This window comes from Lontra canadensis, unplaced genomic scaffold (genome assembly GCF_010015895.1).
Source record: "Lontra canadensis isolate GAN:19392208 unplaced genomic scaffold, GSC_riverotter_1.0 scaffold23, whole genome shotgun sequence".
Taxonomy (NCBI): Eukaryota; Metazoa; Chordata; class Mammalia; order Carnivora; family Mustelidae; genus Lontra; species Lontra canadensis.
In genome coordinates, this window is record NW_022631017.1 from 2,164,221 (window position 1) to 2,186,383 (window position 22,163).

A 22,163-nucleotide genomic window follows, 5' to 3' on the forward strand; every position below is an offset into this window, starting at 1 on the left:
TGCTAGGTGTCTGGTATCAGGCTCAGAATCTATTGTGTTGGACATATCCTTACCTTAAACATACTGTCATCCTAGTTTTATCCTTCTAGCTCTTGGTGAGACACACTTGGTTCAGATTCTAAGTCAAAGCCAAGGATGAGAACTCAGCATGGGTCAATTTATAAACAAGATCCTGTGAGACCAAGCTCCGTTTATTTCGTACAGACTGTGGCAACCAGAAGGGGGTTTTGCAGTGTGCCTGTGAGGATGGCTACACCTGGTTTCCTCCCTCATGCCTTGATCCCCAGAAATGCTACCTTCACACAGCTGGAGGGCTCCAGAGCTGTCACTGTCATCTCAACAACCTCACCCACAGCATCAATTTCTGTGAAAGAACAAGTAAGGATGGAAGGGTGCCAGGAGGAGAGGTCTGGTGTAGGGGAAGGAGGGGGGGTTCTTGAGCCCAACATGCCACAGGGAGGGAACTCTAGCTTCTCACCCACGTGTTAACTCTTTGTCTCCCTGAGCAGAGCTAGTATTTGCAGGGTCATCAAAGAGCAATAACAATACAGCCCACTAGGCTTAGCTGGACACAGCAAGAAGTTCACAAGTATAGAAAATTCAGAAATGCGAATTGACATTTGGGCATCAGTTCAAACTTCATCCAGCTCAGCTCTGCAATTCTATGATTTTATTGAGATGGAGGGGGATTCACAGAAATCTCAAGTAGGGGAACTGCTTGAATAAATACAATTTTTTCCCTGCCTTCTTTCCATTGCTTTTGCCAACATCGATTTCTAGAAAAGGGAAGTCTAGAGGTGTGAGAGCAGAAAGGAGCACATAATTATTATACTGAAATATATGTTCTAGATGGACAACAAGTATGTGTACTGAATGCATTACCAAAACAAAACAGAAGGTAAAGGTCTAGCTTAGGAAACCAGTGGAAGCTGAAAGAGCTAAGTCTCCTTTGGTTTATGTTCAGTGGATGAAGAAGTGAGCCAAATGACATGGGCTCCAGGGCTTGAAGGACTTCAGGAAGATTCCTCAAAGACTACATCAGTTCTCTTGAAACTCTGAAATTCGATAGAGCTGTGCAAAGAGAGGGAGAATGTGAAATAACTCAGCTTTCCTGGGCATTCCTGGTTCCCCTTCCCAGGACCATGCCAATTCATGAAGGCCACACATATTTATTAGACACCATCTTTACACCCAGATCTGAGGCAAATTATGGGAGGACACAATGAAGCATTTCTCTCTCTCTCTCTGAATTAGCAGCCCAGCTGGGGAGGATAGGCTATAATACAAGAAAGAAGACAGTGTAATTTCTTCAATAAATTTGAATGAAAGCCTACCTTTTGAAGGGAGGTCTGTGTCTGATGCACCTTGAAGAGATAAAAAGATGGATCAGACAGGGATTACACTCACAAGTGTCTCCCCAAAGTGGAGTGGGTTCTTATAAACATGAGAAATGCTCATAAACAGATATGTTGGTACAAGGGGTTGTAAAGAGGATATGAAAAGAGTACTGTAGGAATTTAGAGGTGGGAAAGAATCTTTGCATTTGGGGAGCAGGACAAGTCTTGCAGAGGAGATCCATTTGCCTAGATCCTGAATGCAGGATAAACAGGGTTTGTCCTTATGAAAATGAGCTACAACCGGTCCCAGCACAGAAAAACACCAGCAATGGGAAAGCAAGGGGTATATTGGAGTTAGCAAGTAGTGTTTATTGTTTTTTTCTTTCATTTTCAAATTTTTCATAGGGACAGTGTGTGAGTTCAATGCCTAGATGGGCTCACATTTCAGTGTTAAGTAACTGCCTTTCTTAACCACATGTGGTTGACCACGCATTTACCTACTTAAAAGGTTGCCTTGATCACCAGCACCTTCTGATTATATTCCAAATCCACAATTTCAAAATCTAGTTTTGTGTATACTTCCTATACTATTTTAGGTGAACATTCATTACAAGAAGAAATTGAAATACTGCTGTTGAATAGATGGGCTTCAAATGTACTGCTGTAATTTTATGCTATAATAAATTGAAGTGACTAATTTTTATATCTGTAAACCTTTTTTATTTCCCATAGAGGTTTGGGGCACTTTCAAAATTAATGAAAGATTTGCCAAAGACCTTTTGAATTCATCTTCTCCTTCATACTCCAAATATGCCACTGGAATTGAATTTCAAGTAAGCACTTTCTACTTTCTACATAGGAAATTGTTGGCTAAACATAAGTTCAGATGTTTTCAATTCAGCATGTTTATTTAATACATATTCTTAATTATTCACGTTCAATGAGTTATTACAGAGCAGTTAATCACATTGCCCACAACTTACGTATGTTGAACATTTTCTTTCTGGGAGAGTTTTAGCCATTGACTTATTTCCATTTCTCTTGTGTTCAATTTTGCTCATTTATGTGAGTCATATTCTAGCAAGACTTCTTGGTTATTTTCTGTTTTTTATTTGTCAAAAGGAAATTTTTCATGCTCTAGGCTCAATTGTCAGCATTTTGGATTTGTTCCATAAAGCAGCCTCGCTTGTTAGGGGCTAAACAGAGTTACTGAGAAAAATTCTGGACTATGTAATGAAGTCAAAGAAAAACTAAATTAGTGTCTGTCAATAATGCTGATTCAGGTGTCATTTTCACTGAAGATATACACAAATACTTTCCAGATATTCAGTTTAAATTCATATGGAAATGTAGGGCTTATGTTTTTGAAGGAGAAAAGAGATTTTGGAAAAATTTATATTATCTGGCACCCAATCCCTTATTCTAAGCAATTGGTTCTTCAATTCTAAGCAAATGGTTCTTCCATCCTTATTAGTCAACTCAAAAATAAATTACATGTGTGTGTACATATACAATTGTCAATTGTCATTTGAACTGTATTTGTATAATATGCCTTCACCTCCTGTGGTATCTCTTTTCCTTTCTTCAGTCGTTCTGTTGGTTTATTTATTGTCTGCATCAATTTTTTTGCTAAAATATCTTCCTTGTATAGGGACAAAAATCAACATATTGCCCCTTTTTCTCTTTATAAGCTTAAAGAAATATTCAAAAGAATTCAAGAGTTTGAGTCAGTTCGTGTCACCCAATTTCGGTAAGTAACACAATGGCTTTAGAAGGACATCCCCAGAGGGGTGCCTGAGTGGCTTAGTCAGTTGAACACCTGCTTCTTGATTTCAGCTCAGGTCATGATCTCAGGGTCCTGAAATGGAGCCCTGTGTTGGGTTCCAAGCTCAGCAGGGAGTCTGCTTGGGATTCTCTCTCCCTCTCCTTCTACCCTTCTCCTTGTGCAGTCTCTCTCTCTCTCTCTTTCCAATAAACAAATAAATCTTAAAAAAAGAGAAGGGCATCTCCAGAATTGTGCAGCCATCCTACAGAATGCCAGTGCTATTCCCAAATGACCTTGACAACCAAAAAATAGGGAAGAACAGGTCTTTCTAGTAGGATTCTTACTAAAATTGGACAAAGTCTGTGATGCTTCTTAAAGTCAGAAGAGGAAACTTAAATACTGAATGGCATTCTCCAAAGTATAGATCAGAGATTGCAACTGCAACCCCATCGTTGCAGAACTTGGGATGAAGCAGATCATGGTATGCGTATATGGGAATAGATGAGGGCTGGAGGTGAGGGTTGTGGCTGCAGAGGGGTGGTTCTGATCTGTCCACAAGCACAGAGGGGTACGATACAAAGATACAAAGTTGTATAATTGGGAGCCATGAGGGAAGCCTGGGGTAAACTATCATATTTTTGTATAGATACCATGTATGCACCATAGCTCAAAACCCAGTAGGCATTGTCTACAGCAAATAAAGAGATATTTAGTAAATTATCCTTTTGTTTATGCTTTCATTCCAAAAGTTATTTGGTTAGTTAGCCATGTGTGCATTGAGTACTATGAATAGTCTGCTTGATAGAGGAAGTGGCTTAATAGGTCAGAGAACTTGACTTCTTGTGTATATGTATTTTTTTCACGGTTAACTTACGGAACAGCTGTAGAACTTTTCAGCAGCATTGCTATAAATATACTGTCCTGGATATTATCCTTCTGGTTATCTCATGTTCTTATATAAAGGCCCATGTGTATAATTTTCTTTACATTTCAATGCTAGGAAAGACACTGCTGCTTTTTTCTTATACCAAATTCTATTTAATGAATTATATTTTCCTTTCTGACCTTGCAGTCACTGAATGCATAGACAAACTTGAAACTCACAGTAATTTTTTATTCAATATTCATATTTTTCTTTACATTGGCCCTGGCTTTCTACTTATATTTCTAACACATATTTCATTTCCTATATCTTACAAGCTGGCTCCAATATTTGTAAATAAAATTATAAAGGAGGCATAAATCTATGAAATGCAATTATTTAGGTTTTACTCTTTATGTTTATGATTTAAAGTAAATCTTCATCTCTTAGTGTCTCAATTTACTTCTCTGACCCAAATATCCAACTGCCTATTAACATCTCCACCGGATTTTCTGGTAGGCATGTCAAACATAATGTGTCCAAAACAGAGGTCATCCCACTTTTCTCCTCAAAACCTTTTTTTTCCCCCTCAAAACCATCAAGCTACTTCTCCCACTGCTTTATCCATCCCAGTTACAGAGACACCCAGTCTTCCAGTTGCACGTATTCAAACCTGGAGTCATCCTCTGTAATCATTTTTTATTGAGGTATAATTGACATACAGCGATAGCTCAGGCCTTGTGCATACAGTTTCATAAGCTGTGACAAATACTTTTACTAGCCGCCTTTTAAGGATACAGAACATTTTCATCACCCCAAAAGTTCCCTTGTGCTCCTCTCTAGCCAATTCTATGCCCACCCCTAACTCCCACCAGAAAACACCACTGCTTTTATTCGTATCATCATAGGTTAGTTTTGTCTATCTAGAACTTCATATAAATGGAATTGCCCAGTGTGTAGTTTTTGTTTATGTCTGGCTTCTTTCCCTCAGCACGTCTCTGAGAGTCATCCTTGTTTTTATGAGTGTCAGGGGTTCTTTCCTTTTGCTATGGTTGTTTTTTAAGATTTATTTATTTTAGAGAGGGAGAGAGAGAGAGAGGGAAAGGAGAGAGAGCAGGGGACAGGGGGAGAAGGGTGCAGGGAGAAGGAGAGAGAGTCTTAAGCAGACTGCACAGTGAATGGGGAGCCCATCTTGGGACTCAGTCTCATAATCCTGAGATCACGACCTGAGCTGAAACCAAGAGTCAACACTCAACCACCTGAACCACCCAGGTGCCCCTGGGGAGGGGGACAGGTGTTCCTTCCTTTTTATTGCCCGGTGCTATTCCTTTGTATGAATACACTGCAATTTGTTTTTCTATCCCTTACAGTCTTTTCTTGACTGGTTACTTTCTCCATTCCCAGCATCCTTCACAATTCCTGTGGCTCAGTCTTCAAGTACAACTTGACCACTTCTCCTCACGGGTACTGCCCCCAAATTCAGGCCACCATCACCTCTTTCCTGATGGGTCCTCCTATTTCCCTGCTTGCCCTCTTCAGCCCATTCTATGCAGCAGCCAGAGTGACACTCTTAAGCAGCAAACATGAGCATGCCTCTGACTTTTACTAAAGAAAGAAACCTTTTAATAAAAATAAAATTCAAACTCTAAGGCCTTACCTGATCCACCTCCTGGCCACTTACCTAATATCATATCCTACCATTTCTCTCCTGCTCACTGAAACTTAGTTATGCTAAAATGAGTCAATCAATTTTTGTCTTCTAACTAAAACTGATTTTATTTAATTCAATTTATTCTCCCTAGAAAAATTCAAGCCCACACTGAAGCCTTTCTGCATTGAGAAACTCTGGTTCTTGACCTGGCAGCTAGTCTTCAAATTTGTTTAACTCATAGGCGTTTTCCTGCCTCAGGACCTTCACACATGCTGGCACACTACACTGATGTTCTTTGTAACTGTAGCCTTTTCTTCGCATTGTTTAGGCCTCAGCTTTCACCTTCTGACCAGCTTTATTTAAAGTGGGCCTCATCGGGACACCTGGGTTTCTCAGTTGGTTACGCATCAGACTCTTGCTATTGGCTCAGGACATGAGCTCATGCATCTTGAGATGGAGCCCTACCTCAGTTTTCGCACTCATCTGGGAGTCTGCCAGAGATTCTCTCCCACTGCCCCCCTCCCACTCATGCATGTGCATGCTCTCTCTTTCTCTCTCTCTCAAATAAATAAATAATCTTAAAAAAAAAAGTGGGCCCCATCTCCACCTGCTATTCTATTCTTATCACCACATCTGTCTCTCATAATACTTAACTAAACATATATATATTTTTTATATGCAATTATATAATTACTTACATATGATAGTTACTGGTTTCTTATTTGCCTCTTCTTCTCTGCTAGAATGTAAGTTCTATGAAGGCAAGGACAATACCAGTTTGATGTCTTCCTATGGCCCCAGTGACATGCATACACACGGCAGGCCCCAAGTGACTGACTGAATGAATCTCATTTTTCTTTTCACGCAGTCATTCCAATGATGGAAGCATCGTTGCCGGCTTTGAAGTTGTGGGTTCCAGCAGCGCATCTGAGCTGCTGTCAGCCATTGAACAGGTGGCCGAGAAGGTGAAGGCAGGACTTCAAAAGCTGTTCCTGCTTGAAGTTGACTCTTTCAGAGTATTTGGAAAAGGTAATTCTGAATTCCCATCCCCCGCTTAGGTTACGGGAGTCCTCTACTTAGTAGCTCATTTATGTCTTCAGGAAGTAGACTGGAAATCTTTGTGATACAGAATTGTTCTAAGACTGACTTTTGGGAGACACAGGCAGTGATTTTCTCCCCCCACCGTGATGAAACTCCATTTCAGTCTCCGATTTCAGATCCTTGCTGACCAGCGATGTGGTCTCCAGCTCCCGGGGTAATGCTGTGGAGCACTGAGCTCTCTGCAGGCCCTGATGGAAATCACTCAGCAATAGTCTACTGCGACACATGCTCCAAGAGCCCTGGGGCTGACATATTCCTAAATCATAATCCAAGGAACCAAAGAAAGAATGCGTTTGTCTAGATCTTTAACACACACACACACACACACACACACACACTCCACAGACACACAACACTCTACTACTTTTCTTCAGATTTTTCCCTCTTTCTTTTTTACATTCAATCTTAAGGCTCTTGCACCTGGATATGAGCCTCTTTCAATAACATTTATTCATCAGTATTTACAAACTGTCTAGGCCCTTAGGACACAGTACTGGGAAAAACAAGCAAACCTCAGAATCCTGGAGGATCTTCCCTGCACGGTTTCCTTCTCCAGGTCCCGATCATGGTCAGAATATACTACTGAGGGCCAGCTGCGAGCATAACTAGTGGCTGGTCACAACGTGAAAAGCTTTAACAAAGGGCAAAAAGTTGGGTATGTCACTCTAAAATGGCAATTGTCCAATTTGTAACCGTATCATTACTGCTATGTTCCATAGCTTCTTGTAGATTTTCTGACATTTCCTTACAGAATGAAACTCTTTCCCAAGAGTGATCATACCCTGTCTTTTTTTCACCTGGTGCTTATTAGTTTATGGCTCACTAAAAGCAAGACTGTTGACACAGTTCAGACAACTGGAGGGCAAGGGGCCGGACTTGGGGAGGGCATCAGAAAGGAGAAAAGGTGCTGAGAGGGATGAAGCTGAGCATCAAGGACCAATTTCTACTCCTGAATTTTGCATGGGTTTTTGTCTCTGGAAACATGAATCCTACAGCGCTGCCATATGCTTTGTACAAAGTGCCAGGATATTGACACATTTTTCCTTTTTGTTTCCATTTTTCCTCCCAGCCCAGTGTAACAGCATTGTCTTTGGATTTGGGTCCATGAATGACGAGTATATTCTTCCCTGTAGCAGCGGCTACACTGGGAACATTACAGCCAGGTGCCAGCCTTCTGGGTGGCGGATCCTCAGGGAGACGTGTGTGCATTCTCAGCTGGAGGAACTGAAGAAGGTAAAGCATCTGTGTCTTGTGTTCTGAGTTTCACCGTGGGCATCTCCCAGTGAGTGTGGCTAGGTGGAGAATAATATATCAATTTGGCTCATTGGTCAGTGCACAGAAGTCAAGGCTATTATCAGACCTGGTAAACATAGGCACTGTTGGCATGAGTAGCAGCGTCTAGGTAGAAGCCAAGAGAGACAGAAAAAGTCAGAGTTGATGGTTCCATTGGGGAGGGAACTATAGAGGAATGAATCAGTGCCGAAGACGTCTATGATACATGGTAAGACAGCAATTAAGCTGGTCTTAGAAGTCCAGAAAGCCTGGAAAACAAAGATCCAAGTAGAGGTGTGAGTCAGCTCAGTGCGAGTGAGGATGTACATATGTCAGAAATCTGGGCTGGGAGTGGCTCAGACAGAGGTGCACCAAATACAATGACAGAACTACAATGGATTTTAAGGGTCATCTGGCTTATCAACCTGTTTTTATAGATCAGGAAATGAAAGACTAAGAGGCTGATGGTCCCTCTGGTAGCAATAGTGTTGAACTAGAAACATGGTCACTTGATTTCCAGTCCAGAACTATGACTTCCACGTGACGTTTTTCTTAGGAAGGTTCAAGTTCTTAAGGCAAGGCAGATATAAGGAAGGAAGGAAATGGTGAGGAATTTGAACTCAAGTCATGGAAAAGAGGGATTCTGAGACTGTTTTGCAAATAGATGTCCATATTGAGCAGAACTCCTCTCCCAGCCAGGGACCCCACTATTGCAGATGAAACTCAGAATGGTATTTCCCAAGGGACTATAGAATGTTTACTGCTTCATTCTGAGGTTTTTCCTCTGTAAACTAGGTGGGGAGATTGGACCAGATGGCTTCTGGAGTCTATCCTTGTTCTTGCTTTCTTTGCCGCAGTTCTGGACATGGACAATAGCTGGGACTGGTCCAACCCAGGGCGTGAAGGCAGGCAAGTCCCAGCTCAAAGCAGAGAACACTACTGTCAGCTGAGAAGAGCAAAAAGAAATACAGATGAGGGTTGCCTGTTTGGCTCAGTTGGTTAAGTGTTCAACTCTTGATTTTGGTTCAGGTCATGATCTCAGGGGTGTGAGTCTGAGCTCCTGTCAAGCTCTGCACTGAGCCTGGAGCCTGCTTTAGACCCTCTCTCTCCCTCTCTCTCTGCCCCTCCCTGTCCCACTCATGCTCACACTCTCTCTCTCAAAAACAAACAAACAAACAAACAAAACCCCCAAAAACAAAAAACAAAAAACCAGATGGGATCTGGTTCCTGGGTTGACTTGTTTTGAATGGAAAAGACTGTCCCTTTTTTGGCTGCCTTCCAAGATAACTCAATATAGTGGAAACAGATACGAGCCTCAGAGAAGAAGCAAAACTCCAAGCCAATGACAAAGTATAGTCAGATTTCCATGCATGTCCCTCTATCTTCTCATCCTACAAGGATTTCTCAGCATAGCATAGTTGATAAAACAGAATTTAGTACCAGGAGACACTAACTTTCCACTTCCTAGCTGGGTACTGTTTGGAAAGTCACTGAATCTCACTGAATATATATTTCTGTATAATTAGGATAATAATTTATATGAAACACAAACATTCCATTGTTCTCTAGAACTTAACCATTTTTATTCCTAGAATTTCAGTGTGATCGCAGGCAATGCTACCGAGACAGCCGTGTCATCCTTGGTGCGAAATCTTTCTGTTGTGATTCGGCAAAACCCGTCAACCACAGCCGGCAATCTGGCTTCAGTGGTGTCAATTCTGGACAACGTCTTGTCTCTGTCACTGGCAAGCCATTTCAAAGTGTCTAGTTCAACAATGGAGGTATGGTCTGTCTGCCTGTGTTTATAGGACTTGCTTTAGAGGCTCAGTCTTTCAGGAGGAATGACAAAAACCCGAGCTGAAATCTCACTAATGGAAAAGAGGCAAAGGGTCATGGGTCAGTTGTTGTATGAGACTTCTTGTGTCCTCCACAGTGTACCAAAAACTCTTGGGATCAGTTATGTGAGTTCAAAGCAAGAGAGGGCTACCTCTAGGCAGGCTTAGAGGAAGGGGTGAGAAACTGCACCATATGCACTGTGTGACACCATATGACACCATATGACAATGTATGACACGTGTCCACTGTTTAACGTCTTTGCAGTTGTCTTTCTTGTGGCTAAGAGCTCTGACTTCAGTAGTGTGTATTTTAAGAACATCCTCTTTTTGACTGGGATATTCATGATTTAATCTGGTATTTAAAAATTAGCTTAAATTTTACGCAAATAAAGCTTGCTTACTAAGAAATGCAAATAGACAAAAAAAAAAAAAAAGGATATGTAATCTGGTCACCCTAGAATAGCCACTGCTTGCATTTTAGGTATCACCTCCAGTGCCTAGAAAATGAAAAGTAGTACATAGCAGGTACTCAATAAATATTGTTAAATGAATGCCTTCCAAACATTTTGGATATGTGCATTTTATATGTTAAAGTATATTATATTTTTGAAAAATTATATTATAGAATTGTATGGTTACATATCACACGGTTATACTTTAGCTATACAAGGTGACATTATGTCAGAGATGACATTAAATATAAATAAGTTAAAACTCTGTGAACCAAAGAGAAGATGATCAAGTTTTTTTTAAGCCTGACTTTGTGTTGTTTACAAGAGACCAACTAAAACAAAATGACACAGAAAGTCTAAAAATAAAATGAAAGGCACAAACAGAGCAGGCAAACAGAAACTAAAAGAAGACAGAGGTTAGAGGGCAGTAAAAGAAGCATGCTATGGGACTTGGGGCCAGAAGCTGCAGAGGGCTCATTTAGGGTAAAACTCTTGTCAGAGTGATGATGACTCTGAGGAAGAATGCCTGGGAACCAGAGCCATAAGCCAGAGACAGGGTCCTGCTGGGGAAAGTGGCAGCTTTCAAGGACTTGTTTGGAAAAGGAATCTCTTCAGCTGAGACTGACCCTTAAAACCCACAACAGTTCGATGCTTCTCAGTCACTCGTCCAGTGTTTGAGAATTTTTGCTTTATATTCTCTTTTGCTTTATATTCTCTCCTATTAATTCATAAATTCACATGAATTACAACTTGGATGTCCATGACATGAATTTAGAACTTCTGATGTTAGCAAAACAAATATAATGTTGGAAAGGAGTTCAATTTAATGTCTCACTCTCTGAGCCTCAGCCTGAGCAGTAAGGCAGCCATGTTTGTCATCGCTGTGGAAGGAAGTGGGCCTGATACAGCACACACCACAGGATTCTTTCTCAGCCTTGCTGGAACCCCAGTGTGCATACAAATGTCCTGGGAAGTTCACTCTGGAACTTATATGATTCTGCTGACCCAAGTTTCTTAACCCAAAACTTTCACTGTGCAGTGACTAAACTGATTTTCACTGATATATTTGCTGTGGTCTTCAACTGGGCCAACTCTTTGGGCGATTATGCTATCCTTAATACTAATGACTATCCCCTCCTAGTCCTCCGAGCTGCTTATTCAAAACACAAACTGACTTTCATCTTTGTATTTCAGGATGTCATCAGTATAGCTGACCACATCCTGAATTCATCATCAGTAACCAACTGGACGGTGTTACTACAGGAAGAACAGCATGCCAGCTCGCAGTTACTGAAGACACTGGAAAACATCAGTAGCCTTGTACCTCCAACAGCTCTGCCTCTGAATTTTTCTCGGGAATTCATTAAGTGGAAAGGGAGTCCAGTGTCCCAAAGCCAACTCAAGATGGGTTACAACTATCAGACTGAAATGTTCCCTCCAAATGCCTCCATTCCCATAAGAGGCCGTGTGTTAATTGAGTCAGACCAATTCCAGCGGTCCCTTCCAGAAACCATCGTCAGCATGGCCTCGTTGACCCTGGGGACTATCCTATCTGTTACCAAAAATGGAAATGCTCGGGTCAATGGCCCCGTGATATCCACGATTATTCAAAACTATTCTGTAAATGAGGTTTTCCTGATTTTTTCCAAGATAGAGTCGAATCTGAGCCAACCTCATTGTGTGTTTTGGGATTTCAGTCTTTTGCAGTGGAACAATGCGGGCTGCCACCTGGTGAACGAAACTCCAGACATGGTGATGTGCCGATGTACTCACCTGACCTCCTTCTCGGTACTGATGTCTCCCTTTGTCCCCCCTGCCATCATCCCCGTGGTGAAATGGATCACCTTTGTGGGACTGGGCATCTCCATCGGAAGTCTCACCTTATGCCTGATCATTGAAGCTCTGTTTTGGAAGCAGGTCAAGAAAAACCAGACCTCCTACACACGTCATGTTTGCATGGTGAACATAGCCCTGTGCCTCCTGATTGCTGATGTTTGGTTCCTTGTCGCTGCCACTGGAGACTCCCCCGTAAACCTTTCTGGAGTCTGTATAGCTGCTGTGTTCTTCATGCACTTTTTCTATCTCTCCTTGTTCTTTTGGATGCTCACACTTGGCATCCTGCTGGCCTATCGGATCCTCCTCGTGTTCCATCACATGGCCATGCCTTCGATGATAGCCATCGGCTTCTGCCTGGGCTATGGGTGCCCTCTCATCATATGTGCCATCACAATTGCTGTCACGCAGCCAAGCAATGGCTACACAAGGAAAGACGTGTGTTGGCTTAACTGGTCTGATAGGAGCAAACCCCTCCTAGCCTTTGCTGTTCCTGCACTGACTATTGTGGCTGTAAATTTGGTGGTGGTGCTACTGGTTCTCAGGAAGCTCTGGAGGCCCACTGTTGGAGAAAGACCCAGTCAGGAGAACAAGGCCACTATTGTCCGCATGGGGAAGAGCCTTCTCATCCTGACCCCTCTGCTGGGGCTCACCTGGGGCTTTGGCATAGGAACAATAGTAGACAACCGGAATCTGGCTTGGCATGTTGTTTTTGCATTACTCAATGCATTCCAGGTGAGAACAATAAGAATAACTCCTTCTTCTTCCCCTCCTTCTTCTTCTTCTTCTTCTTCTTCTTCTTCTTCTTCTTCTTCTTCTTCTTCTTCTTCTTTTTTAAGAATAACTTCTTACATCATCAGGTGACCGGGGGTAATTATAGAGAACTGAGGTTGGTAACACCACTCTGGATGCTAACTCATCTCCCACTGCCTGCAGCAGGTCTGTGAGCAACACTGCCAGGCAGCAGTGAATCCAAAAGAAACAAACAAATAACAGAATCTGTATTTTCCAGCAGGTATTACTGAAGCAGAGTATTAGACTCATTCAGGAATCCATCCCAGGATTTTAGATGTTGGAGTTTATAAACCTAATGTTAACCCCTTTTGCTGCCAGCTCAACCCTCTTTCTCCTGGGCAGACCTCTGCAAAAGCACACAGGGAAAAGGAAAGGATTCAAAAGCACTTGTTGACTCTGAATGGTGCACAGAATGTCTCCAGAGCACAACAGAGCAGGAGCTGGCAAACTGTAACCAGTGCTGTTTTTGTCAATAAAGTTTTATTGGAGCACCACCATGCCCATTTGTGTAGATATGGTCTGCAGCTGCTTTCTTTATCTTGGCAAAGTTGAACAGTTGCAACTGTACCTCCTGCGAAGCCTAAAACACGTCCTATCTGGATCTTTGCAGAAGTTTGCCTACACCTGCTGAAGAGCATGGGTTTTACATTTCACAATCGAAGAGTGTTCAGAGAGTAGGCAGAAAAAGTAATCTTTTGGTTTCTTTGAGTCTGGAAGAGAGCCTTTGATCTTGGTTCAATGAATGTTTGCTGGTCACCTCTGCATGATGTCTCAAGGAAGGGGTGGTTAAAGGTTTGAGCTGTGGGGTTAAATAGGTCTGGGCTCAAATATGGCACATTGTCCATTGTGACCTCTAAGAAATATTTAATCTCTCTTTCAGTTCTCTCGTCTGTTAGAGAGAGATAATATTATTACCTACATCATAAAATAAATTACATGACATAATTTAGCTCTCAGCACTGTGCCTGGCATGTAGGAAGTGCTAATCCATCTTCTAAAAGCAACTGGTTCTCCACCTACTTTAGCACACCAGCGAACGTTTCATTGGTAAGTGCAAATGGCGAACCTTGAGAGCATATGCCTAATGGTGACAGGTGTAGGGAGCTTCTGCTGAGAGCAGCTCCATGGAGAGATGCTGTGGGAACAGGCACCCACTGGGCGTGCTCTGACTGGGAGAAGGATCTCATAGTCCAGGAAAGCCTCGGCCAAGGGTTCCACAAGGACCGGACTTGATAGCAAGGGGGCAGATAGAACAACCCTCTGCTTAGGGTTGGACCTCAGTGCCTGCGGTTGTCACAGATTCATGTGCACTCCATCAAGGTTGATTTAATTCCCACTCTAAAGGAAGAATAAGCTATAGAATATATTTGTTTGGTGTTTAGGATGACACAAAAGGGAAAAGAATGTTCCATATACATTTAAAACCTTATTCACTCATTTATTTGTTTGTACCTTCAAGAAAAACTTTTTTTTTTTTTTTTGAGTGCTTTGTGTTATACCAGGCATGGTGGAATCAGCCAGTGTCCTTGCCTTTGAGGAGTCCACAGACTAGGAGAGAGACCAGCAAGAAAATAGTGTTGGGTGATAGAATAGAATTACACAGCCATGTTTTCTTCTCTGGTGGAGAAAAGACCATACAGGTGATTTCTTTCTTTTTTTTTTTTTCCTTAAGGGTTTTTTCATCTTATGTTTTGGAATGCTCTTGGACAGTAAGGTAGGTGTATTCATTTCTCTCTTCATCTCTTTATTCTAATGCAGGCATCCAGGCCTTCCCCTTCAGTTCTAGTCCCTTATTCACATATAATAGGTGAGACCATGAGTACTCTTGTCATCAAATTCTATAATTTTATAAAAGTCAGACTCAGTGAAAAGACTCACTGTTGATAAGAAAACTATATAGAACTAATCACCACATATAGAATGTGCTGATAAGAAAACAATATAGAACCATCACAAAGTATAATGTGAACATTATAGAAAAAAAGGGAAATTGTTCTTACTTTTCATTTTGCTACTTTAATCTATGGTTTGGCAATCATCAAAGAGCAAAAAGTACATCCTGGTAGGGTGATTCCCTTTTCCTTCTTTATTAAATATAGCATTTACATAGAATATGCTGAAGGATATATCTACTTCTACATTCCTAGAGTTTAATATGGTAAATATAAATAACTTTGAACATTAAATAAAATCTCTAAGGAAGGATGGCCAATGTAGGGAAAAAATTATGGAAAAAAAAGTCTATATAGTTTCATTATTTTTTAAATTAAAAGTTTCATTATTTTTCCCAAGGGTTGAGCAACTCTATTGAGAGAAGCAAAGAGAGAAAGTAAGCTAAGCGACAGAGACTTTGTTTTTAGTAAGAAGATAAGAAGATTTTATAATTAGCACAATTGTAGCACATACACAAAATCCCTGTTTACAAAGAAGCAATTTGCTGTTCTTGGTTGGACTAAATAATTCTCTCAATGGCCCCATTCACATGGTTAGGAAACTCTTTACTTCAGAGATAAATTTTAATTTAGCAATTATTGCCAATTACTATTGTCTAGAATCTGAATTATTATGGCTTTTGGTATTGTTGTTCTTTGTTTAATCCTAGGTCTGTTTATAGGTAAAGCAAACAAATAAAAGAAATCTTTTCATCAGATAGCCACGCTGATGGTCTATTAAGGGCTTCCAGGAAATACCTCTATTAAGTAACAGTTCCAGTCTGCAATTTTGTTCTGCATTTGTCTATTATGATTGTGTATGTGCCTCTTCTCAATATTTCTTTGTTGCCTTCTAGCTGCGACAATTGCTGTTCAGCAAATTGTCTCCTTTAAGCTCTCGGAAGCAAGCATCCAAGGTAATTATCTCCTGCTGCCACAGGTCCAACGCATGAAGTTCCAGTTTCACACTTCTCTGTGTGCAGTCGCACGGAGAGACCACTTTTGTGTCATCCCCCTGAGCCTCTGTCGCCATTTTATTTCTGCTCCCTGGCATGGTGCCCAGCACAGGGTCACTATTCATAATGTTGAATGAGTGAGAAAATGAACAAGGGAATGAGTGAACGAGAAGCCACAGAAAAGTACAAAGATGCTCAGGCACTGAAGTCTGTGGGTGCTGTGGTGGGCAAACAACCTTTGGACGGTGTCCTCTTCTTTAGTCAGACTTGCCTTCCAACATCTAGAGTCAGTGAGACCCTTTTCTCTGGCTGACTTTTGGGACCTCCTGTAGATCATTTTGCCTTTGTAAAAGGAAAGTATGAAATCTTGGTCAACTTTTTTTTTTTTTTAAGATTTTATTTATTTATTTGAGAGAGAGAGAATAAGAGAGAGTGAGCATGAGAGGGGGAAGGTCAGAGGGAGAAGCAGACCCCCTGCTGAGTAGGGGACCCTTTCACCCCCACACCCCAATGTTGGACTCAATCCTGGGACTCCAGGATCATGACCTGAGCTGAAAGCAGTCGCTCAAGCAACTGAGCTACCCAGGTGCCTGGAATCCTGGTCGACTTCTAATCTGTGAGATGTTCTCTGAGTTTTCCCTCTTCAACTGGCATAACTGACTCAGACCCTTGAGACTTGAGCACTTAAATCTACCAACCGAGACATTTGGATGGAGGCAGAGGATTCCTGGTTTGTTCTTTGCCATGAAAGTGCAGTCCATAGAAAGAGAGTAGAGTTAACAACAGAAGCCCTCATGTTCGTATTTTGTATTTTTGAAGTTGATTTAGACTTCTGCCCTTCGGCAAAACACTGAAGGCCTTTCAGAAGGAGCTCTAAGGCAGAGATTTCTGTGTCTGATAAAAAATCAGCTGATTTAAGTGCCTGAAGAGCTACGTGGGTGTTTAGAGATTTTTACAAGGGGCACTATAATCTTTTGAAATAGTAATTTTTAAAAAGTGAGGAAATTAACCTTTGACCTTAAAACATTTTCCAGGGTCTGCGTTTCCTCATATGGGGCTGTGCTGTGAATTAGGCAGCAGGGACCCCCTCGCCAGCAGACCTGCCCTGTTACATTTCTGACTCAGTCGCTGATTTGGCTGAGTGATCTTAGGGAAGTCACATGGTACTGTTCGGTTTGGGGTTTTTTCCCAACTGTAGACATTAACTGTTGGACTCGTTAACTCAAAGCAGAGGTTCTGACTTTCTGTAATTTTGAATTTATGTCTTGAAGAACTAAAATCTCTTGAACAGAGAATATGAAACTAATAAGTCAGTCACTGTGCTTAAGAAAAGAAGGGAGCTACAGCCTATGTGTCGGCAGTATAGAAAAACCTGTCCTTAATGGTGAGACAGGACACCCCCCGCCCTGCCAGGAAGTGAGCATTTTTCTCCTTTGAAAACCAAAGAAAGAAAAACACCCCAAAGTAAATTAAAATGAGAACAAAAGTAAGGACGCCCAGCAGTGTTTTTTCTTCCTGGTTCTAATGTCAAGTGTTGACACATTCCTTTGCATCTTCTGGATTTGTACTCCCTTCCCCATGTCATTTTTAAATCAGATGATAAAAGTGGGACTTTGTTTTCAGGTTAGGTGGCTCATTTGGGTTAAAATAAATGCATATTTGGCAAGAGAGAAGATGGGTATTTGTAATTTTCTGAGGGAGTTTGAGTGTAAAACAGGAGCCCAGATTATAGCAATTGAGGAGAGAGAAGGCAAAAAGATACCTCAGTAGGAATGTTCCTGTCAAGAGACTCGTGAGAGAAAAGAGAATGAGGGTGGAAACCAGACACAGACTCGGGACCAGCAGCGACGGTAGAGCTGAGACACGAGGATGTGCAAAAGTCCATATGGTGGGAGGGATGAGCCAGCAAAGAGAGTCTTAGAGAGTCTGAAGTCAACTGGGGGTGGGGGTGTCTGAAGGAAGAGGATTCCTGGAAAGGCAGATGAAGTAAGTGGACTGAAGATGGAGGGATCAGACTCTTCCCCGGACACAGGAAGCTTCAGTCTGATGCAGATGGAGCAACATGGGCAGATTGGGTCATGGTGTGAGAGAATTCAGACCTGGACACCTTTTTTTGTTTTGTTTTGTTTTGTTTTTAAAGTAGAGGAGAAAAGGCTATGCACTAAGAGATGGGAAATGGATGGTAAAACAGGAGTCTTAAAAGCAGTGAAAATTTGAATTGTTGGCTGAAAGGAATGAAAGAAGCCAATGATGTTCTCCATAAGGACCATCCCTCAAGGAACCATGACACTGTGTGGACCCACAGTGTGGTTTCTCTCAAAATCCTCTCCCTGTTGGGGGCTCCGGGCCCCTTCCTAGCCCTTCCATTGTCCCCAGCTAAGTTCTCTGTGACTCTTCTCCGAAAGACAGACACTGGTGACCCCTACAGATTCTCTCTCCAGAGAGAAGAGGTTTATTTATTAATGGTTCCAATGACTCAGGTCCTGTTATTTGACCAACAGCTTAGCCCCATATCTGAAGAGGCTGCTTTTCCCCAGACTGTGTAGAGTCCCTGGGTGTGTTGTAATCTAAAATTCTTCTCTCTAAATGGGACGAGATTCAGTTTTAAATGCAATGATGATGACTATAGAATTTGTCTTTAGGACTATAGTATTATATGTTTACTGAGTCCAGACTTCTAGAAAATCAATTATTTTGCTTTGGAATTTTTAGACATTTCTCATTCCTGTCTCTATGGTAATTCCCCCCACCACTCCTAGGGCTCAATGTGGGGTAGCCATTTATATATTTCAGTGAAAATTAGGAGCTATCATCAGGCTGTCCACTGCATATAACAAGAACTTATTTCTCCCATCTTGATTTAGCTTCTTTATGACATGGACTGTGGCAGGAAATGGAAGCTCATTCTTTCCAATATTCCTAGTGTCTAGCACACGGTGGTATTCAATAGGAGACATTAAATTAAGGAATAAATCAATTATCGAATAGACAAAGACACAATGTATCTTAAACTTCTACCTTTCCCCAAAAGTACATTTTTTATTTAAATATTTCATTTCCATTAGAAAATTCAGTTTTCAAAATTTTGAACTCCGTTTAGCCTCTGCTCCAGTTACTAAAAGATTATTCACAAAGGGATTTGAATGCTAAGATGAGTGAGAATAAGGCAAAGTTTTATTTGAGACCATTTTTATAGAACTATTGTTTTTTCTCCAGGGGTTCCTCTTCTAGAGATAAATGTGTGAACCAAAGAAATTTAAGCATGGACGTGCAAAAAGATAATGCCTTCCTTAAAACTATTTTCTAGTTTGTTGTTAAAAGTTGTGAGAATAAACAGGAACAAAAGATTCCCTTAGAAATATGTTCTTAGGCATTTTAAATAGATTAAAGCCAGAGAAGGGGTAAGAAAGGAATATCTAATTTCTTGAAAAGAGAACAGGGCACCACATAAGTGAAGTAAAGAATTGCTAATGACATTAAGATGTCAGGAAATGCAGAGCGTGACTCAAAGAATACTATTAATGTACAAATGACTTGTTTTTCTTTGATGCAGCAAGACTCATCAGATGTGCCTGCCAAACCCAAATTCCCAAAAACTTTCAACCCATTGCAGCACAAAGGTGAGTTAACAGTAAGCCAAAGGTTAACAAAAAATAGAAGAATGTGAATATATCATAGGAGGAAAACTGAAGGGCTACTTTTAAATTTATTTTTATTTATTTTTTTATTATTTGAGAGAGACTGTGTGAGAGAGAAAACAATGGGGGGAGGTAGGAGCAGAAGGAGAGGGAGAAGCAGACTCCTCGCTGAGCAGGGAGCCCAATATGGGGCTCAACCCCAGGACTCTGGGATCATAACCTGAGCTTAAGGCAGACACTTAACCAACTGAGCCACCCAGGCACCCCTGAAGGGCTACTTCTAACAACATGTGAGAAGTGCAGGTGTATCTGCTGGTCACGTTTCCGGAGCTCATCTGGTTGGTGCTCAGGGCTGACAGAACATGGTGGGGAAGTTGATGCTCATGGAGACCACTATTGTCCCTTTTAATTTCACCACAAATGACAGCCATTCCATCACTTAGACATTCTATAAATCAGTGACATTGATCATCGAGGTCATGGGGTACAGGAGTGTGGTCAAATACCAATTGTGTCACTGGAGAGTGACCCTTCTTGTGCCACCTGCTGAGCAGTGGGCATGGGCTATGTGTTTGTGCTCCATCAGATGTACTCTCCTCCCTAAAATGTCCCCACCAAGGTGAAGCCATCACCTGCTATGGGTGAGAAAGCACTATCCCCTCCACCTGGGACATGCATTGCTTTTATGCTCACATATTGGATATTGCTAAAGTCAATGATATTCAGCTCCTGGAAGACTGTTATGTCTGTAAGCATTGCAGATTGTTGCCCTATGCCTGGAGGAGAAGAGTGGAGCATGGGGGTGAGGAAAAGTCACTGCATGACAAGTCAAGCTGAAGTCATCTTTTAGTGCCTGAGTTCCATTTTCTGTTAAATTATGTTAATATCTTTATTAAAGTAGGGAAATGGTCCATTCATTTTAGATTGTAAGCAAAATTATTTGACTTCCAAAATAAAGTTCAAGGTTCTGAACTTGAAACAGCACTTCCTTCCCAAAATGTTCAGCATGCTTACCCAGAAGCCTTGGGTCCCATTATCACTGTCACCAACCAGTCTGAGTGCTTTTTACAAACCTCTTAACCTTTTGGATGCTTGTCCCTCATCAGTAAAATGAAAAACGAAGAGATCATGAAGTTTCCTTCTAGCAATAACATTTTATGATCTCACATCTACTTTATCTCATTTTCCACAGCATCTGAAAGATATGATGCTTCTCTTCTCAAATGAGAGATGTCTGACAAATGCAGGTCTCTTTGGCATTAATTAAATACTGCTTGTCAACCAATTGCCTTCTGTAGCTTTCCCTGCCATCTTCCTGGAACTGGCCAGACTTGCAAGGATTTGCATAGGCTTATTTTCATTTTGGTCTCATGCTTGATTCCGACATAGAAACATAACTCTTATCCTCTTTTTCCTCTCATAGGCATTTATGCACTTTCTCATGCTGGAGAATCCTCAAACGACATCATGCTAACTCAGTTTTTATCAACTGAATAAGGCTGCGAACCATAAACTCAAGAAAAATTTTTGGTGCAACTTGACATTTAGAGCTAAATGTCAGTGAAAAAATTAGCTCAATCTTAAATGGAATTTTTTGGTTTAGGAGTCTGGAATAAAATAAGAAGCTTTCAGCAGCTTCATCACTGCTCTTTGTATCTTCAGTTAAGTGGAATGATTTATTTCCATGTGGTTTGATTCAAAGGAATTACATCATAAATGTAAAAAAGTAGGTTTTATTGGAAATCACGTCAGTGGTACCAACTTTTCACTGCTACAAACTATGATTTCCTTTCTTATAAAATATCATTATTCAAGTGACCTTTCCAGTTATCTGAATTGGAGTAAGAAAACTTCATGAAATCACCTTGGATAAACTGATGGACCATGTGCACTTTCTATCAAAAAGTCATTGATGCAAATTTCCTAGAGAAAGGGCATTTACCTCCCTAATTTTTCAGTTGAATTATATGCTTATTTTTGCCTTTTAGGTTTAGCTACTTAATTTTGAAATTTAATCAGAAATCCAATGAAATATTCCATTTCAGATGTCTTTGTAGGCATTAGTTGGGAAGTAAAGTAATATTTCATAGGTAATACGACCTTTTTCAGTCTACAAGGTGCTTTCATCTGGTCCCCAGTCCAGTGAAGTGAGGTGTCCAGGCTGATCTAGAGCAGGGATGAGGAAACAGATGTTCAGACAGGCGGAGTGACAGGTGAAGATTGGGAAGCCAGTAAAGGGGCCCTGGGACTTTTAAGACCTGGGGCCCCTAGTCCAGTTCTATAGCCCATAACAGCTTTTGGAAATCACTTGCAACACTAACAAAATTTATAAGGTCAGATATTAGATTCAATACTGCCATAATTCTCTCTGTGTAAGAGGAAAACTGAAGGAGATTTTGGTTGTCTATGGAGCTACCCTAACACATCCCGGTTTTCATTGCATTTTGGGGATTCCTTGAATCTATAGCCAATGCCACTGTTGAATGAAATATAGTACAGCAGGTAGATAGACACTACATGAAACAACATTTCCTTTCCACACTTTCACCCCTTGGGCTCACATGAGTTTCAACCCTGATTGCTGGATCCAGAAGAATGGAGCCTTTTAATTCAATCCTGTTTCCAGAAATCTTAGAAATCCTAGAAATCTGCACAGGTAGTGTTTCAAGCAAGTGTCCACTGTTCTAAGTGCCTTGCCTATAGTAATTCACTTAACCTTTATAATAAGTTTGTGA

The 22,163-nt window shown here is 41.2% G+C and overlaps 1 protein-coding gene across 1 annotated transcript in view; it reads left to right on the forward strand.

The window, feature by feature from the left end:
* ADGRF1 (adhesion G protein-coupled receptor F1) overlaps positions 1-21,062 on the forward strand; it is a 43,250-nt gene extending 22,188 nt beyond the window's left edge. The window contains exons 5-15 of the mRNA XM_032861981.1: positions 205-378; positions 2,070-2,170; positions 3,029-3,087; positions 6,484-6,644; positions 7,786-7,949; positions 9,581-9,769; positions 11,470-12,843; positions 14,576-14,617; positions 15,692-15,751; positions 19,344-19,410; positions 20,852-21,062. Of these exons, the coding sequence (XP_032717872.1) occupies positions 205-378; positions 2,070-2,170; positions 3,029-3,087; positions 6,484-6,644; positions 7,786-7,949; positions 9,581-9,769; positions 11,470-12,843; positions 14,576-14,617; positions 15,692-15,751; positions 19,344-19,410; positions 20,852-20,925 (2,465 nt within the window). The 3' untranslated portion in view covers positions 20,926-21,062. The remainder of the gene's footprint in view (positions 1-204; positions 379-2,069; positions 2,171-3,028; positions 3,088-6,483; positions 6,645-7,785; positions 7,950-9,580; positions 9,770-11,469; positions 12,844-14,575; positions 14,618-15,691; positions 15,752-19,343; positions 19,411-20,851) is intronic.
* The last annotated feature ends 1,101 nt before the right edge of the window (positions 21,063-22,163 follow it).